At 44.3% G+C, this 15,869-nt stretch overlaps 1 protein-coding gene across 1 annotated transcript in view; it reads left to right on the top strand.

Annotated features, from left to right (window-relative positions):
- Positions 1–9,406: 9,406 nt before the first annotated feature.
- The window catches only part of LOC123743371 (tRNA-dihydrouridine(16/17) synthase [NAD(P)(+)]-like), a 30,147-nt gene continuing 23,684 nt past the window's right edge, over positions 9,407–15,869 (top strand). Inside the window, exons 1-5 of the mRNA XM_045719609.1 lie at positions 9,407–9,687; positions 10,991–11,252; positions 11,704–11,812; positions 11,953–12,003; positions 14,503–14,615. Of these exons, the coding sequence (XP_045575565.1) occupies positions 11,013–11,252; positions 11,704–11,812; positions 11,953–12,003; positions 14,503–14,615 (513 nt within the window). The 5' untranslated portion in view covers positions 9,407–9,687; positions 10,991–11,012. The remainder of the gene's footprint in view (positions 9,688–10,990; positions 11,253–11,703; positions 11,813–11,952; positions 12,004–14,502; positions 14,616–15,869) is intronic.

The raw sequence follows: 15,869 nt of genomic DNA, 5'->3' as shown, positions 1-15,869 counted from the left end.
CCAGTTTTGGGCAGTCTACAGGGATGACCTATGGACTTCTGGGAAGAAAACTGGTGAGTGCTGTAGAGTCAAAGGCCTAGAAGTAAATGTTCAACTTTACTAAGGCTGGTATTTTGCTTGGGCCCTTAAGTGGTCCTAGCATAAATCCTAATTGGATGTTCCGTTGTGCATGTGCGCTTATGCTTACACAAGCGCGCATGTCAAGGGAAGAAAACCAAGTGTCCGGGCAGATTACAACTTGTTCAGAATGAGTCTGACGTAGTCAGGTAATTTTCAGGTCAATGCCTGGAGGTCAGTCAGAATTGGTGTCAAGGGAGTCTGTAGTGGTTTTACTACCAGTCACTGTCTTCCACTATTGTAGTGGCGATAGGTATGAAGTCTATTCCATAGCTATGTTATCCACGGAGGAGCTAACCTCATGACGGAAGTACTCTTTAAGTATTGGACCAGTCATACGTGGTGTGATCATGGTTCATGACTTCTAATAATTTTACTCCTGAATGGAGGGTCCTATTTATTAGTGACATGTGTGTTAACCATTGGAAGAGGGCACTGGAGATTCCCCTCCACGTGTTGCACTCTGAGTGACTCCTATGTCGCTGTTGTCAATGGTAATTTGATTGGTTAAATCTCTAACCTTCTTACTGATTGTAGCTGGACTGACTGTTGCTAGTATTGGTACTGGTACTCAAGGGGACCAGTTATCCGACCGATTTATTCAGAAATATTATCTACCGGAACACATGATTGGAGCATATTACAAGTTGTATTGTAGTTGAACCTACACATGGCAAAGAATGATTACTGATGCCATTTGTTTTGGAGGTGGACAAGTCCACTGGACTTCCTTTACGACCAGTGTGGTACACCTCAGTACTATCTTTGATGTGTTCTAAGATAATCCCCGTCTAGGGGCCTGTCTGCTCCTCACTGTTCTCATAGGGGAGTTTACAACTAGATTTGATTTATGCTCTGGCGGCCTCGTACGGTGTTGTCCGTAGTCTTGACCCCCCCACCGGCCTCGATGAGGCTCATCATGGGTCTGGGCTACTATTCCCCCCCTTTGTGCCTCGGGACCCCCCCACCAGCGGGTGGTGTTGGTGTCTGATGCGCAAACGAGAAGATCGGACCCTATGTACGAGTTGTCAGCGGCCGCGTTGTTATGAGAATGGCTGTAACCTTTCAACCAAATCTCCTGGTGTTTGTGCTTCAAAACGCTCAGTGGCTGTCGAGGCATGTCAGTCACCACCGCGTCCGTGTGTGGCAACCTCTTCATTACCTGCGAACTGAGACGAGGATATCGGTCTGTGATATCGCAAAGTGTTTCACCAGTGGGAGTCATCGGGTCAGTTGCTGGACTGATGCCATTAGTGTCATTGTAAGGGGTGACAGTCCCCAACAAAGCGGAAGGTGTATCATCGGAAGCAGAGTATACTCTGTGCATCAATGTTTTACTTGCTGAGACGGCCGCAGTGCTTGCGGAAGTGTCCGAAGGGCAAGAGAAGTTCATCTCAACTATCGTATTGCACAACTGTAAGGAGGAGGGAAGTTGCTTATTCACAGAGACAGCTGGCTCGAAATCATGAAAAGAATGGTCAATCAGGTTGGCTGATGGAATGTGTCGAGATATCGTACTATCTCCGTGGATCGGATTTTGTACCAAGAGGTTTCTAAACGTCTTTTTCCCAAGGGGTGCTTTCGACAGATACCTCTCGTGAAGGACTGCGTTGCAGCTAGCGTTAGGGGGAGACAGTGTGGTCAGTGGAGAAGGCACTGTGACCTGTGACCATACCTGGTTGGTTTTCCAATCCATCAATGGGAGTAACCGATCCATCAAGTCTGCTCCAAGTAGCAGGGTTACAGTTTTGAGGCTGGTAACATACACAGGGTGAACGAGCGATACGTCCTGGAAGTGTAGTTTCAGCATGACTCTCAATGTGAGAGGCGAGGTAGTCTGAGTGACCCCTCGAAGTGTAGTGTCGCATCGTTCCACTTTTAACCAACGTTTAGTTGGCTTCAAAGCCCTTTTGAGATCATCAAACAATGTTTGAGAGATGAGTCATATTGTCGCACCCGAATCAATTAGCACATGACAAGCTAAGCAGTCCTCCAGGACTGTTTCCAGGTATGGCCGTTTAGATTCGTGGTTAGTGGACATATTCCCCACAAAGTGGAGTGGTCGTTCGCAACGACGTGATGTGCCATGTCTGTTCAAGATGGAAGCAGATTGACTTTTCCGATTTTGAGTGGGCTTGGCTTTAACGAAGCGTTTGACCTTTTTCTTCGCAACTTTTGTATCAGAGTCTATAGACAAAGCCCGGGGGCTTGTTTCTTGATCAAGCGGGCCCTGGATAGGGTCTTGAATGAGAGCGGGAGAAATTTGAACTTTAACGTCCTTGCTATGGGTGTTAATTCCTGCGGACCTGGTGTCCGGTAATTCCCCGTCTAGTCCTTGTGACTTATCTTTTACCCTTTTCTCAAATTGTTCTCGCTTAAGTTCTTCCCGTAGTGGGACTTCTGGAGAACATTGGTCTACGTTTTGATCGTCCTTCAACCCTTTGTTACCCTTGTGCTCTGACACTTTTTGTGGGTTGGGTGCAGGAACGTAGCGAACGGGTCGATTGTAGCGGTAGTCATGTTGATGGCTACGTACTTTACAGTTATTTCGACCGCGGAGATTATTGGAACCATGGTTTCGTGGTAGAAAATGTTGTTGTTGTGCGTCATCTCTCGACGCTCCAATACCTGATAATGCACCCTCTAACTGGAGTGAGTGCTCCTGGTCAAACTTCAAAACCGAGTGGTCAGGGATCTTAGCATTGTGAACATTTGATGCCTCAAAAGCTGTGCTTGCAAGCTCTCTGAGTTGTAAGATAGGGAAGCCAACGTGGGCGGCAGGGCCCAAGTAGGTAATGAAGGTGGGATACATGTTCGACAGAAACATTTGTTTGAATGGTAACAGCTCTTCCATTCCTGTTTCTGTGAGTAGGCCAAAGTAAGCTGAACGAAGCCTATGATAGAAAGCTTGTGGGTGTTCGTTCCGAGCTTGTTTGACGGTGTTAGCCAGTGAGCTATCGTGTTTGCGAGTCGCAGAACCACTGAATTCTAATTTCAAAGCTGTGGCAAGTTTAGCGTAGTCATTTAGCACGTGTTGCTGTTGTAGACGAATGAACCTCGTCACATGTCTATTCGACGTTCGCTTCAACAGGTAAACCCTGTCAGAACCCGTAGCGTTCGGGTAGCCATCCAACGCGTCCTCTATGTCAGCTAGGAACGTCCCAGTATCGTTTGGCTGACCTGGAACGGGGTCAAAGGTGGGGAGATTCTTGACGAGTTTGTCAAGGTATTCCGCGCCAAGCGGGCGGAGAGGGTTGGCTTCATCCTGTGGAGAGATTGGGGCCGAAAGGCCAAGAGAAGAAGCCAAGCCTTGTTGTTGTTGGCCAAGAGGCGCCATATTACTCAGTGCCGAAGGGCCAAGAGGAGAAGACTGAGGGACACATGAGGGAGGCAAGGTCTGAAACCTATTGTCTTCACTCCTGTGAGTACAGGGCTCCGGTTGCTTGGATGGGTAGTCGCGCTGTAGAGCGTGACCATTCTGGATTTCCTCCAGATGGTACCTAAGGGTGGAATTCTGCTGCATTGCAGAGTCCACTTGAGCGCTTAGAGTACTGATTTTGGACACGTGAGTGTCACACCTGCTCCTTTCGGTCTCAAACTTATCTGTCATGGTTTGCAGATAGAGGTCTTGAGTACGGAGCGAGAGATTCAGTGATGAGATTTCCTTTGCTTGCTTAGAAATCAATATTTCCATCCTCATCACCTGAGTTCTCTCATCATTCATTTGGTCAGCGACTTCAATAAGTTCTGCTGATTTATCATCCAACTTTGTCATTGTGTTCATTAACTGATCGTCTTTGGTCTGCAGCGCTTTGAGGAGCACCGTGTTATTTTGAGTAACATTCAACAAAACAGCATGCATGTTGTCAAGTTGAGCGCCCCTGTTTTGTAGATAACTCTTCAGATTTATCTAATTTGGCGTGGACATCATCGTATTTAGTTTTGGCTAAATCGAGTTGTTCCTGTAGCATATGATTTTGTTCCTGTAGAAAACGATTTTGTTGAAGAGCTTGTGCTTGTTCATCGTCATACGGATTTGCAATTACATTTAATTGTTCCGTTTTCGAACGCAGTTCCATAGCTAGCAGAATTTTTCCCTTGTCTGCATTGGTCATTGGTTTCCCGGTTCTCTCCACCTGTCCCTTTATGTCTACCGTTACCTGCTCGTGCTTCAGCTGTGCACTGCGGTATTGGACAGATGGCAATCTCGGATGGCAAGACATCAGGGCTAGACTGGAGAGAACCTTTACGAGGCCTGCGCCCGATGGTTGATTTTGGAAAACATTGTTGTCTGCTTTTCCACTAATGGCATAATTAGGGTTGTTATCGCTGCTGAGGTCAGAGATCAATCCATTTACGGGTGGAGGTTCACTAATTAGTGGGCGAGTGGGGACCACCCCCTCTGATAGCTTGCACATTGTTAGAACATTTGAAAGGAAAAAATGTTTTTCCTAATTTTCCAAAATTTGGTTTTGGAATGTGGGGAGCTGCAAAGACGATTTTAATCTATTTATAGACGTTAATGAACCATCAGTACTGTACAGTACTGTGGAAGTTGGACGTGAATGAATTTGCAAAAGCAAATTGAATTAATCAATGCCAATGATTAATCCTACCTGTATAGGCTATCTGGGAATTAACTTTGAATTACCTGAGAGGTTGCTTCATCCAGGTTAATATGCAAAGTTTAAGTTGTCTCATTTAATTGGAGAACCTAGAAAGGTATGTTCGACAGTTTAACTTATTAAATTGAATGAGACGATAATCCATACAATCTCCATTGATTGGATATCATAAGTGTAAACCGTAGGTCAGATGTTGGGACCCTTCACCACTAGGGTACGCTCCTCCCTGGGGCTGAAGCCACATGGGATTCACTCCCGTGAGTAATGGGTTTTACTGAATGTGCTTTGCTAAAGCAGATTTTACTGATTAATCTATTTATGATAAATCAAACCCGTATAGGCTATCTGGGAATTAACTTTCAATTAACCTGAGAGCTTTGCTTCATCTAAGTTAAGTTTGGAAAAAGTTAATCATGTCTCATTGTAGAAACTCATCAATTTGGATATTATTTAAAAGATCCACTTGAAAAGGTAAATCTGGCAATTTCACTTGTTAGTTAAATTGAATGAGACGTCATATCCAGTCAATTGTGATTGTCTGGATATTTTACCGTGATCCACGTTTGGATTTCCCCTAGAGATGTACTGGCAATTCTTCACCACCAGGGTATAGAATGCTGGAATTAAACGTAAGTACAAAGGTCGGGACTTCCGTCGCGCTAGCGGACGTGGTACGGGGAGGGTAAAATGTTCCCTCTCTGTTAGCTTGCAGTAATGCTAAGCTCTTCCTAACTTTGTTCAGGAGTATCACTTCCAAGCACCAAAATAGGGTCCTCTCACAATGGAAAGGATGGGTTTTCTAGTGACGTCTCACCTTACCCCCATTCAGCATATTCTGCTGGCGTTTATGCTGACCGGAGCGACACGGTACTTAAATACAGATACGCATACGGTCTGCCCACACTGTCTTAGTGCGGTAGGCAAATTATTCGGCTCGGTTACCGGACAGTTAACTTCTAATTTCTAACCTTACTCTAGAAGTTAATATTGACCGACAGAAATAGTACCGTTTGGCCTAACGGACTAAATCTGGAATTTATCCCTCACTGCTATCGACATAAGACCGGAGCCACTGTAAATAGCTTCTCCCAATGGAAAATACACAATCACTTTGTTTAGATAGCAGGCTGTTTGTACAATTGATATATAGAATTTCACAGCAAAGTCTGTTTGCACAATTGATATATAGAATTTCACAGCAAAGTCTAATTCTATCTTAGATTCCTCGCACGGGGGCTCCATATATGTATTATCAAAATGACCCAACGTGCGTTTTAGTTTGAGTCCTCACAGGGGGCACCATATATGTCGTGTCTTTGGGGTACCATTAAACTGAAGATCATCATCATCATTAACTTGAAGACATGTTTATCAATTAACTCCCTGTAATTATTATCACGTGATTAAACTGATTAATCGTTTAATTGTAATTAACTAGGAGATCGGGGCACCAAGGAAAATATTCAGATTACAAAGTTATAATTTTCCTAATATAACTTTCCTATATTATAACATTATATATTATATTCTATTATTGTATAGGCCGATTATCTTCTGGTTTAAATGGTGTATTTTACCTCGCGTCCAGTCTCATTCCAAACGTCGTAAATTGTTGTATCTGCACGAACCCAGTCTTTACTAAGAGTCATCCATACATCAATTGTCTTAAAATCATTTATTTACTAAACTAAGTAATTCACATAAAGTATACTAACAGTAATTATCATCACAAAGAATTGGTAGAGTAATGTGCCCTAGTGGTCTAAAACAGGCATGGCTGGTGTCTTGTAGAACAATGGGTCATAAAATGTTCAGCTGAGGAGGTACACAGAGTTCATTAATATTAACAATTGACAATTGAACGCTCACTCATTCGGGAACAATTGCAATCAATATATATTTACGCTCAGTGTGTCGTCGGGATCCTTGTTGAAGCGTCGTTCGGTTGGAGAGTTCTCTCTCTCTCTCTCTCTCTCTCTCTCTCTCTCTCTCTCTCTCGGTTAGAATGGATCTTTCAAAGCGACATTCATTAATGTCGTCATAGAATGGATGTTTCGTTGGTCTTCACGTTCAATGATATAATTTACTTAGCTGCAGACTAATAATTAATATCAAAGACTTGTTCTTATTCTGTCGGTATCAATAGTCTAAAAGTTAACCACGTGGTATAGTTCACTTTCAGTAGAGTACTTGGATGGTCAAACCTATTGGCCAACTCGCAATGGAGTGGAGGCCGGGTCTGAAGAAAGTAGCTCAGGCTATGGTTTTATAGTGAACATGTCACATGACGCCTGGTCCTGTCTGTGTCCCTGGGGGCGTGCCGATGACTGAGTTAAGCTTGTTACAGAAATATAATTCTATCACATTAACATCAGTACATAGCATCTCAATGTATTACAAATAGCTTTATCCTTATTAATACATTCTATACAACCATGTGGATGCAAGTCTCAAGGCTGAGGCAATTATATAAACCGTTTTATGGTAATATGGCTATATTGTCTCTTCTGAGTATCACAAAATTGTACCAAGCGGACCAGTTCGTAGCTGGATTCTTCCCCAATCTTTCATACCTTCTCCAGAACACAAATGTCGCTTGGCTCCCCAATTCTGTGAGTTGGAAGAATTTCCTGTGTCTCTCTATGGGCCATGTGGCAAGAGATTCTCCTCTTAGAGTTTTTACAACCCTTTCACACAGGGCCTGGGTGGGGGAAGGTAGGTTGGGGGGATGGTGCAAGGGGGGAGGGGGTCAACTGTCCTCCCTGTACTCAAAGAGGCCAACGTCATGACACCGTGAACAAGGGGGGAGGGGGGGGGGTGTAAAGCTCATTCATTCAATGATAAACGCGAATCTGACCATCACCTCTAGTGAGACAAAACCGCGACTCATCAGTGAAGAGCACTTTTTGCCAGTCCTGTCTGGTCCAGCGACGGTGGGTTTGTGCCCATAGGGCGACGTTGTTGCTGGTGATGTCTGGTGAGGACCTGCCTTACAACAGGCCTACAAGCCCTCAGTCCAGCCTCTCTCAGCCTATTGCGGACAGTCTGAGCACTGATGGAGGGATTGTGCGTTCCTGGTGTAACTCGGGCAGTTGTTGTTGCCATCCTGTACCTGTCCCACCGGTCTGATGTTCGGATGTACCGATCCTGAGCAGGTGTTGTTACACGTGGTCTGCCACTGCGAGGACGATCAGATGTCTGTCCTGTCTCCCTGTAGCGCTGCCTTAAGCGTCTCACAGTACGGACATTGCATTTTATTGCCCTGGCCACATCTGCAGTCCTCATGCCTCCTTGCAACATGCCTAAGGCACGTTCATGCAGATGAGCAGGGACCCTGGGCATCTTTCTGTTGGGGTTTTTCAGTCAGTAGAAAGCCCTCTTTAGTGTCCTAAGTTTTCATAACTGTGACCTTAATTGCCTACCGTCTGTAAGCTGTTAGTGTCTTAACAACCGTTCCACAGGTGCATGTTCATTAATTGTTTATGGTTCATTGAACAAGCATGGGAAACAGCGGTTAAACCCTTCACAATTAAGATCTGTGAAGTTAATTGGATTTTTACAAATTATCTTTGAAAGACAGGGTCCTGAGTGTAGTAGTGTAGTAGTGGTGGTAGTAGTGGTAGTGGTGGTAGTAGTGGTGGTCGTTGTAGTAGTGGTGGTAGTAGTAGTGGTAGTGGTGGCAGTAGTAGTAGTAGTAGTGGTAGTGGTAGTGGTGGTAGTAGCGGTAGTAGTAGTGGTGGTAGTAGTAGTAGTAGTAGGGGTGGTAGTAGTAGTAGTGGTGGTGGTACTAGTAGTAGTAGTAGTAGTAGTAGTAGTAGGGGTGGTAGTAGTAGTAGTAGTGGTAGTAGTGGTGGTGGTACTAGTAGTAGTAGTAGTAGTAGTAGTAGTAGTAGTAGGGGTGGTAGTAGTAGTAGTGGTGGTGGTACTAGTAGTAGTAGTAGTAGTAGTAGTAGTAGTAGGGGTGGTAGTAGTAGTAGTAGTGGTAGTAGTGGTGGTGGTAGTAGTAGTAGTAGTAGTAGTAGTAGTAGTAGTAGTAGTAGTAGTAGTAGTAGTAGTGGGGTGGTAGTAGTAGTAGTGGTGGTGGTACTAGTAGTAGTAGTAGTAGTAGTAGTAGTAGGGGTGGTAGTAGTAGTAGTAGTGGTAGTAGTGGTGGTGGTACTAGTAGTAGTAGTAGTAGTAGTAGTAGTAGGGGTGGTAGTAGTAGTAGTAACAGTATTGGTAATAGTAGTAGTAGCAGTAGTGGTAATAGTAGTGGTAGTAGTGGGGGTGGTGGTAGTACTACTACTAGTAGTAGTGGGGGTGGTGGTAGTAGTGGTGGTGGTAGTAGTAGTAGTAGTAGTAGTAGTAGTAGCAGCAGTAGTGGTAATAGTAGTTGTAGTAGTGGTAGTAGTGAGGGTGGTGGTAGTAGTGGTGGTGGTACTAGTAGTTGTAGTAGTGGGGGTGGTGGTAGTAGTGGTGGTGGTACTAGTAGTAGTAGTAGGGGTGGTAGTAGTAGTAGTAGTAATAGTGGCAGTAGTAGTAGTAGCATTGACAAAACGTGGGTGAATGATGCATCTTGCCATAGAGATCTGTCATTTACAAAATTACACTGATTGGCCCAATGGGGGCTCTGCATCATTCGTGGGGGACAACATGTTTCCTGTTGCCTTGTTTTTTCTGGTATCGATTATTTCCTGCTTGATACACAATTATTATGCTAGTTGAGGAACTAATCCTGGGACTAACATCATTACAACTAACTATAGAGAGAGCTCACAACTCCAACAAGTAGCTTAAATGGAAATATGTGCTCAGCAATGTTCAAAAGCAGAGTTACTGAAACCAGGCGGAACCAACCGCCACTTATCGTTTCCCCTCGGTCATATTTGACTGTTACACTGGTTTGGCACATGAATCACTGTTGAGAACAGCCTGGAGTACATTTTACTAAGTGTTTCTCATACAGGTAAATGTTATTTTGTGTTATCAAGCATTTTGATGAAATGTTAGATATGTCTACTAGCGTGTCATCAACATGTTTTGTTTTGGACTCTATTTAAATGAAATCCACCGGAATTGTACTAGCTACTGTGCTAACGTTAGCTGGCTGGGTAACCAAGAGTCATGTGCACCCAGTGGCTGTATAACTAGCTAGAGTATGTGTGCACCACTTCTGACACGCGATCGCTAAAATTGGTGGATCTCGGGACTCTGCTGCTTTGTAAAGTGTTTTAGATATGTCCGTATTAACATTAATGAAATTGTCCTTGTCACATCCAGAGCATCATGCTTGCGGGGAGATGAGGACGTATATAATAACTACCATATGAAACTGTCCAGAGATTTAATCAGTTTTAATCAGTCCCATAAGTCCTACAGATATACTATCTCACTATAAGTCCTACAGATATACTATGTCGCTATAAGTCCTACAGATATACTATGTCACTATAAAGTCCTACAGATATACTATGTCGCTATAACTCCTACAGATATACTATGTCGCTATAACGCCTACAGATATACTATGTCGCTATAAGTCCTACAGATATACTATGTCGCTATAAGTCCTACAGATATACTATCTCGCTATAAGTCCTACAGATATACTATGTCGCTATAAGTCCTACAGATATACTATGTCTCTATAACTCCTACAGATATACTATGTCGCTATAACGCCTACAGATATACTATGTCGCTATAAGTCCTACAGATATACTATGTCGCTATAAGTCCTACAGATATACTATGTCGCTATAAGTCCTACAGATATACTATGTCGCTATAAGTCCTACAGATATACTATCTCGCTATAAGTCCTACAGATATACTATGTCGCTATAAGTCCTACAGAGATAGCTTTTTTATTTATTTTATTTAATTTAACCTTTATTTAACTAGGCATGTCAGTTAAGAGCAAATTCTTATTTACAATGACGGCCACCCCGGTCAAACCCGGACGACGCTGGGCCAATTGTGTGCCGCCCTATGGGACTCCCAATCATGGCCGGATGTGATACAGCCTGGATTCGAACCAGGGACTGTGGTGACGCCTCTTGCATTGAGATGCAGTGCCTTAGACCACTCCTTCACTCGGGAGCCAGTTCATATCCAAGAAAGACCATGACCCATTTAGGTGCTCAGTGGCCCAACGGGAATCCTCTTCCTACTTTAGTTCTACCCAGTACCCTCTTATTTTGACAGTATTGGCCTCCTATGCTCAAAACAACTTAATTTTCTCTCTCATTCCCCTCTCCCTCTGTCAGGTCAAACTGCGAGGTTGCTGTGATGGCGGTGAAGCTGCAAGGCTTTGAGTTCTGGAAGACTACGCTGAGGGGAGCGCGTTACGTCGTTGCACCCATGGTGGACCAGAGCGAGCTGGCCTGGCGTCTACTGAGCCGTCGCCATGGCGCCGAGCTTTGCTACACGCCCATGCTGCACGCACAGGTGTTTGTGCGCGACGCCAACTACAGGAAAGATAACCTGTACAGCGAAGTCTGCCCCGAAGACAGGCCGCTTATTACACAGGTGAGAGAGAGAGACACACAAACACATGCTGACAGAGGAATGGAGTGTCACAGGTAGTATTATTCAACTACAGCTATTAGCAAACCTCTGTTTTACCATCACCTCTCACCCCGTTTCAGCTAGCCTCTGTGCTTTACCATCACCTCACACCCCGTTTCAGCTAGCCTCTGTGTTTTACCATCACCTCACACCCCGTTTCAGCTAGCCTCTGTGTTTTACCATCACCTCACACCCCGTTTCAGCTAGCCTCTGTGTTTTACCATCACTTTACACCCCGTTTCAGCTAGCCTCTGTGTTTTACAGTCACCCCGATTCTTGTGTTATGGTCTCAGTTCTGTGCCAATAACTCAGAGGTGTTTGTAATGCACTTTCTCTGCTTTCTTTTTGTGTGTGTGTGTGTGTGTGTGTGTGTGTGTGTGTGTGTGTGTGTGTGTGTGTGTGTGTGTGTCAGTTCTGTGCCAACGACCCAGAGGTGTTTGTCCAGGCATGTCTACTGGCTCAGGACTACTGTGATGCTATCGATCTCAACCTGGGATGCCCACAGATGATCGCCAAGAGAGGTACTAACTAACAAACCCTGAAACCCCACTCAGAGACAGAGAGAGAAACCCTGATTAAAAAAAACTGTGGTTTTCAATTAGGCTAAGCGTGCTGAATGTATGAGGTCAATTTGTTTCTAACTGGCTTATTTCTGACGAAGGGCACTACGGAGTCTTCCTACAGGATGAGTGGGAGCTGCTGGAGAAGATGGGTGAGTTTGAACAGATAGAGAAAAGAGGGAGAGAGTTGGAGAGGTAGAAATAAAATATAGTATGCTGTGTTTTACCTGTCTGGAATGGTGTCATGCTATGTTTTACCTGTCTGGAATGGTGTCATGCTATGTTTTACCTGTCTGGAATGGTGTCATACGGTGTTTACCTGTCTGGAATGGTGTCATGCTATGTTTTACCTGTCTGGAATGGTGTCATGCGGTGTTTACCTGTCTGGAATGGTGTCATGCTGCATTTTACCTGTCTGGAATGGTGTCATGCTATGTTTTACCTGTCTGGAATGGTGTCATGCTGCATTTTACCTGTCTGGAATGTTCTGTACATCATAAGCACTCAGTCTTTACTAGATAATTAGTAGAAACATTTTTGGGGGAGTTTAGGGTTCTATATGTTTTCAGAAGATGGGCAGGGACTCTGCTATCCTAGTTTCAGGGGGAAGTTTGTTCCACCATTGGGGTGCCAGGAGAGAGAAGAGCTTTGACTGGGCTGAGAGGGAGCTGTGGGGTGGGAGGGCCAAGAGACCAGAGGTGGCAGAACGGAGTACTCCGGTTGGGGTGTAGAGTTTGAGCATAGCCTGAAGGTAGTGAGGGGCAGTTCCTCTTGCTGTTCCGTAGGCAAACACCAGGGTCTTGAAGAGAATGCGTGCTTCGACTGGAAGCCATTGGAGTGTGCGGAGGAGCGGGCTGCGGCATTCTGGAGAAGTTGCAGGGGTTTGATGGCACAAGCTGGGAGGCCAGCCAACAGAGAGTTGCAGTGGTCCAGACGGGAGATGACAAGTGCCTGGATTAGGACCTGTGCTATTTCCTGTGTGAGGAAGGGTTGTACTCTATAGAGCTTGACCCTGCAGGACAGAGTCACTGCTTTGATGTTTGCAGAAAACAACAGGGTGTTGTCTAGTGTCCTGCCAAGGTTCTTTGCACTCTGGGATGGGAACACCATGGAGTTGTCAAATGTGATGGAGAGGTCTTGGAGCAGGCAGGCCTTTCCCGGGAGGAAGAGCAGCTCCGTCTTGTTGAGCTTGAGGTGGTGGGCCGACATCCAAGCTGAGATATCTGCCAGGCATGCAGAGATGTGTGTCGCAAAATTAGTGTCAGAAGGGTGAAGGTGAAAAGTAGTTGAGTGTCATCCACATAGTATTGATAAGAGAGACCATGTGAGGATATGACGGAGCTGAGTGACTTGGTGTATAGAGAGAAGAGGAGAGGGCCTAGAACGGCGCCCTGGGGGACACCAGTAGTAAGAGTATATGGTGCAGACACAGATCCTCTCCACGTCACCTGGTCTCAATGTTTTTAGCTCTTAGGAAACTTTGCAGTATTTTATGTATTATTTCTTACATTGTTAGCCCAGAAAATGTTTTGTGTTATTACATACAGCCGGGCCATATATATTTTTTAATTGCTTTACTTAGATGTGTGTGTATTGGGTATATTTTGTGGAATTGTTAGATATTACTTGTTAGATATTACTGCACTGTCGGAGCTAGAAGCTCAAGCATTTCGCTACACCCGCAATAACATCTGCTAAACACGTGTATGTGACCAATAACATTTAATTTGATTTAAGCTAGCCAGACTTTTCTCTCTGTTTCTCCATCGTGAAGCTAGCCAGTATTTTGTCTCTGTTTCTCCATCGTGAAGCTAGCCAGTATTTTCTCTCTGTTTCTCCATCGTGAAGCTAGCCAGACTTTTCTCTCTGTTTCTCCATCGTGAAGCTAGCCAGTATTTTCTCTCTGTTTCTCCATCGTGAAGCTAGCCAGTATTCTCTCTGTTTCTCCATCGTGAAGCTAGCCAGTATTCTCTCTGTTTCTCCATCGTGAAGCTAGCCAGTATTTTCTCTCTGTTTCTCCATCGTGAAGCTAGCCAGACTTTTCTCTCTGTTTTTCCATCGTGAAGCTAGCCAGACTTTTCTCTCTGTTTCTCCATCGTGAAGCTAGCCAGTATTTTCTCTCTGTTTCTCCATCGTGAAGCTAGCCAGTATTTTCTCTCTGTTTCTCCATCGTGAAGCTAGCCAGTATTTTCTCTCTGTTTCTCCATCGTGAAGCTAGCCAGACCTTTCTCTCTGTTTCTCCATCGTGAAGCTAGCCAGTATTTTCTCTCTGTTTCTCCATCGTGAAGCTAGCCAGTATTCTCTCTGTTTCTCCATCGTGAAGCTAGCCAGTATTTTCTCTCTGTTTCTCCATCGTGAAGCTAGCCAGTATTTTCTCTCTGTTTCTCCATCGTGAAGCTAGCCAGACTTTTCTCTCTGTTTTTCCATCGTGAAGCTAGCCAGACTTTTCTCTCTGTTTCTCCATCGTGAAGCTAGCCAGTATTTTCTCTCTGTTTCTCCATCGTGAAGCTAGCCAGTATTTTCTCTCTGTTTCTCCATCGTGAAGCTAGCCAGTCTTTTCTCTCTGTTTCTCCTTAGTGAAGCTAGCCAGTATTTTCTCTCTGTTTCCCCTTAGTGAAGCTAGCCAGTATTTTCTCTCTGTTTCTCCTTAGTGAAGCTAGCCAATGAGAAGATCTCTGTTCCCATCACCTGTAAGATCCGTGTGTTTAACAAGATGGAGGAGACTGTTCAGTACGCTCAGATGCTGGAGAAGGCTGGCTGCCAGGTAGGAAACATCACACACAAGTATTTTATTTTGATCTTCTATGAAACATTACCTAAAATAAACCAGATTATATTTGGAGGTGCTTGGTCTATCTGGGTGATGTTTTCTCTCTCTCCTGAAATGATCTGAATCTAGGATTACAGGGACTCTCCGCAACTATATTCAATGTGCGGGACAAAATTGAGGCTATGATTAAGAAGTTGGAGCTCTTCTCTGTCTGCGTTAACAAGGACAACACACAGGTCTTTCCATCATTGTATGACATTTTTTTTTGTGTGTTCAAATGAACTCAAGCTTACGGACAATGTCAATTTTTATTATTTATTTATTTTCTTTTTATTTCACCTTTATTTAACCAGGTAGGCTAGTTGAGAACAAGTTCTCATTTACAACTGAGACCTGGCCAAGATAAAGCATAGCAGTGTGACACAAACAACAACACAGAGTTACACATGGAATAAACAATAAACAAGTCAATGACACAGTAGAGAGAAAAAATAAAGTCTATATACAGTGTGTGCAAAAGGCATGAGGAGGTAGGCAATAAATAGGCCATAGTAGCGAATAATTACAATTTAGCAGATTAACACTGGAGTGATAAATGAGCAGATGATGATGTGCAAGTAGTGATACTGGTGTGCAAAAGAGCAGAAAAGTTAATAAAAACAATATGGGGATGAAGTAGGTAGATTGGATGGGATATTTACAGATGGGCTATGTACAGCTGCAGCGATCGGTTAGCTGCTCAGATAGCTGATGTTTAAAATTGGTGAGGGAAATAAGTCTCCAGCTTCAGCGATTTTTGCGATTCGTTCCGGTCACTGGCAGCAGAGAACTGGAAGGAAAGGCGGCCAAATGAGGTGTTGGCTTTGGGGATGACCAGTGAGATATACCTGCTGGAACATGTGCTATGGGTGGGTGTTGTTATGGTGAACTGAGATAAGGCGGAGCTTTACCTAGCATAGACTTATAGATGACCTGGAGCCAGTGGGTCTGGCGACGAATATGTAGCGAGGGCCAGCCGACTAGAGCATACAGGTCACAGTGGTGGGTGATATAAGGTGATTTGGTAACAAAACGGATGGCACTGTGGTAGACTGCATCCAGTTTGCTGAGTAGAGTATTTGAAGCTATTTTGTAGATGACATCGCCGAAGTCGAGGATCGGTAGGATGGTCAGTTTTACGAGGATAAGTTTGGCGGCGTGAGTGAAGGATGCTTTGTTGTGAAATAGAAAGCCGAGTCTAGATTTGAT

The sequence above is a fragment of the Salmo salar genome, chromosome ssa06 (genome assembly GCF_905237065.1).
Source record: "Salmo salar chromosome ssa06, Ssal_v3.1, whole genome shotgun sequence".
Classification (NCBI taxonomy): Eukaryota; Metazoa; Chordata; class Actinopteri; order Salmoniformes; family Salmonidae; genus Salmo; species Salmo salar.
The sequence above is the reverse complement of the archived record's forward strand: the minus strand, read 5'-3'. Positions and strand labels throughout refer to the sequence as shown.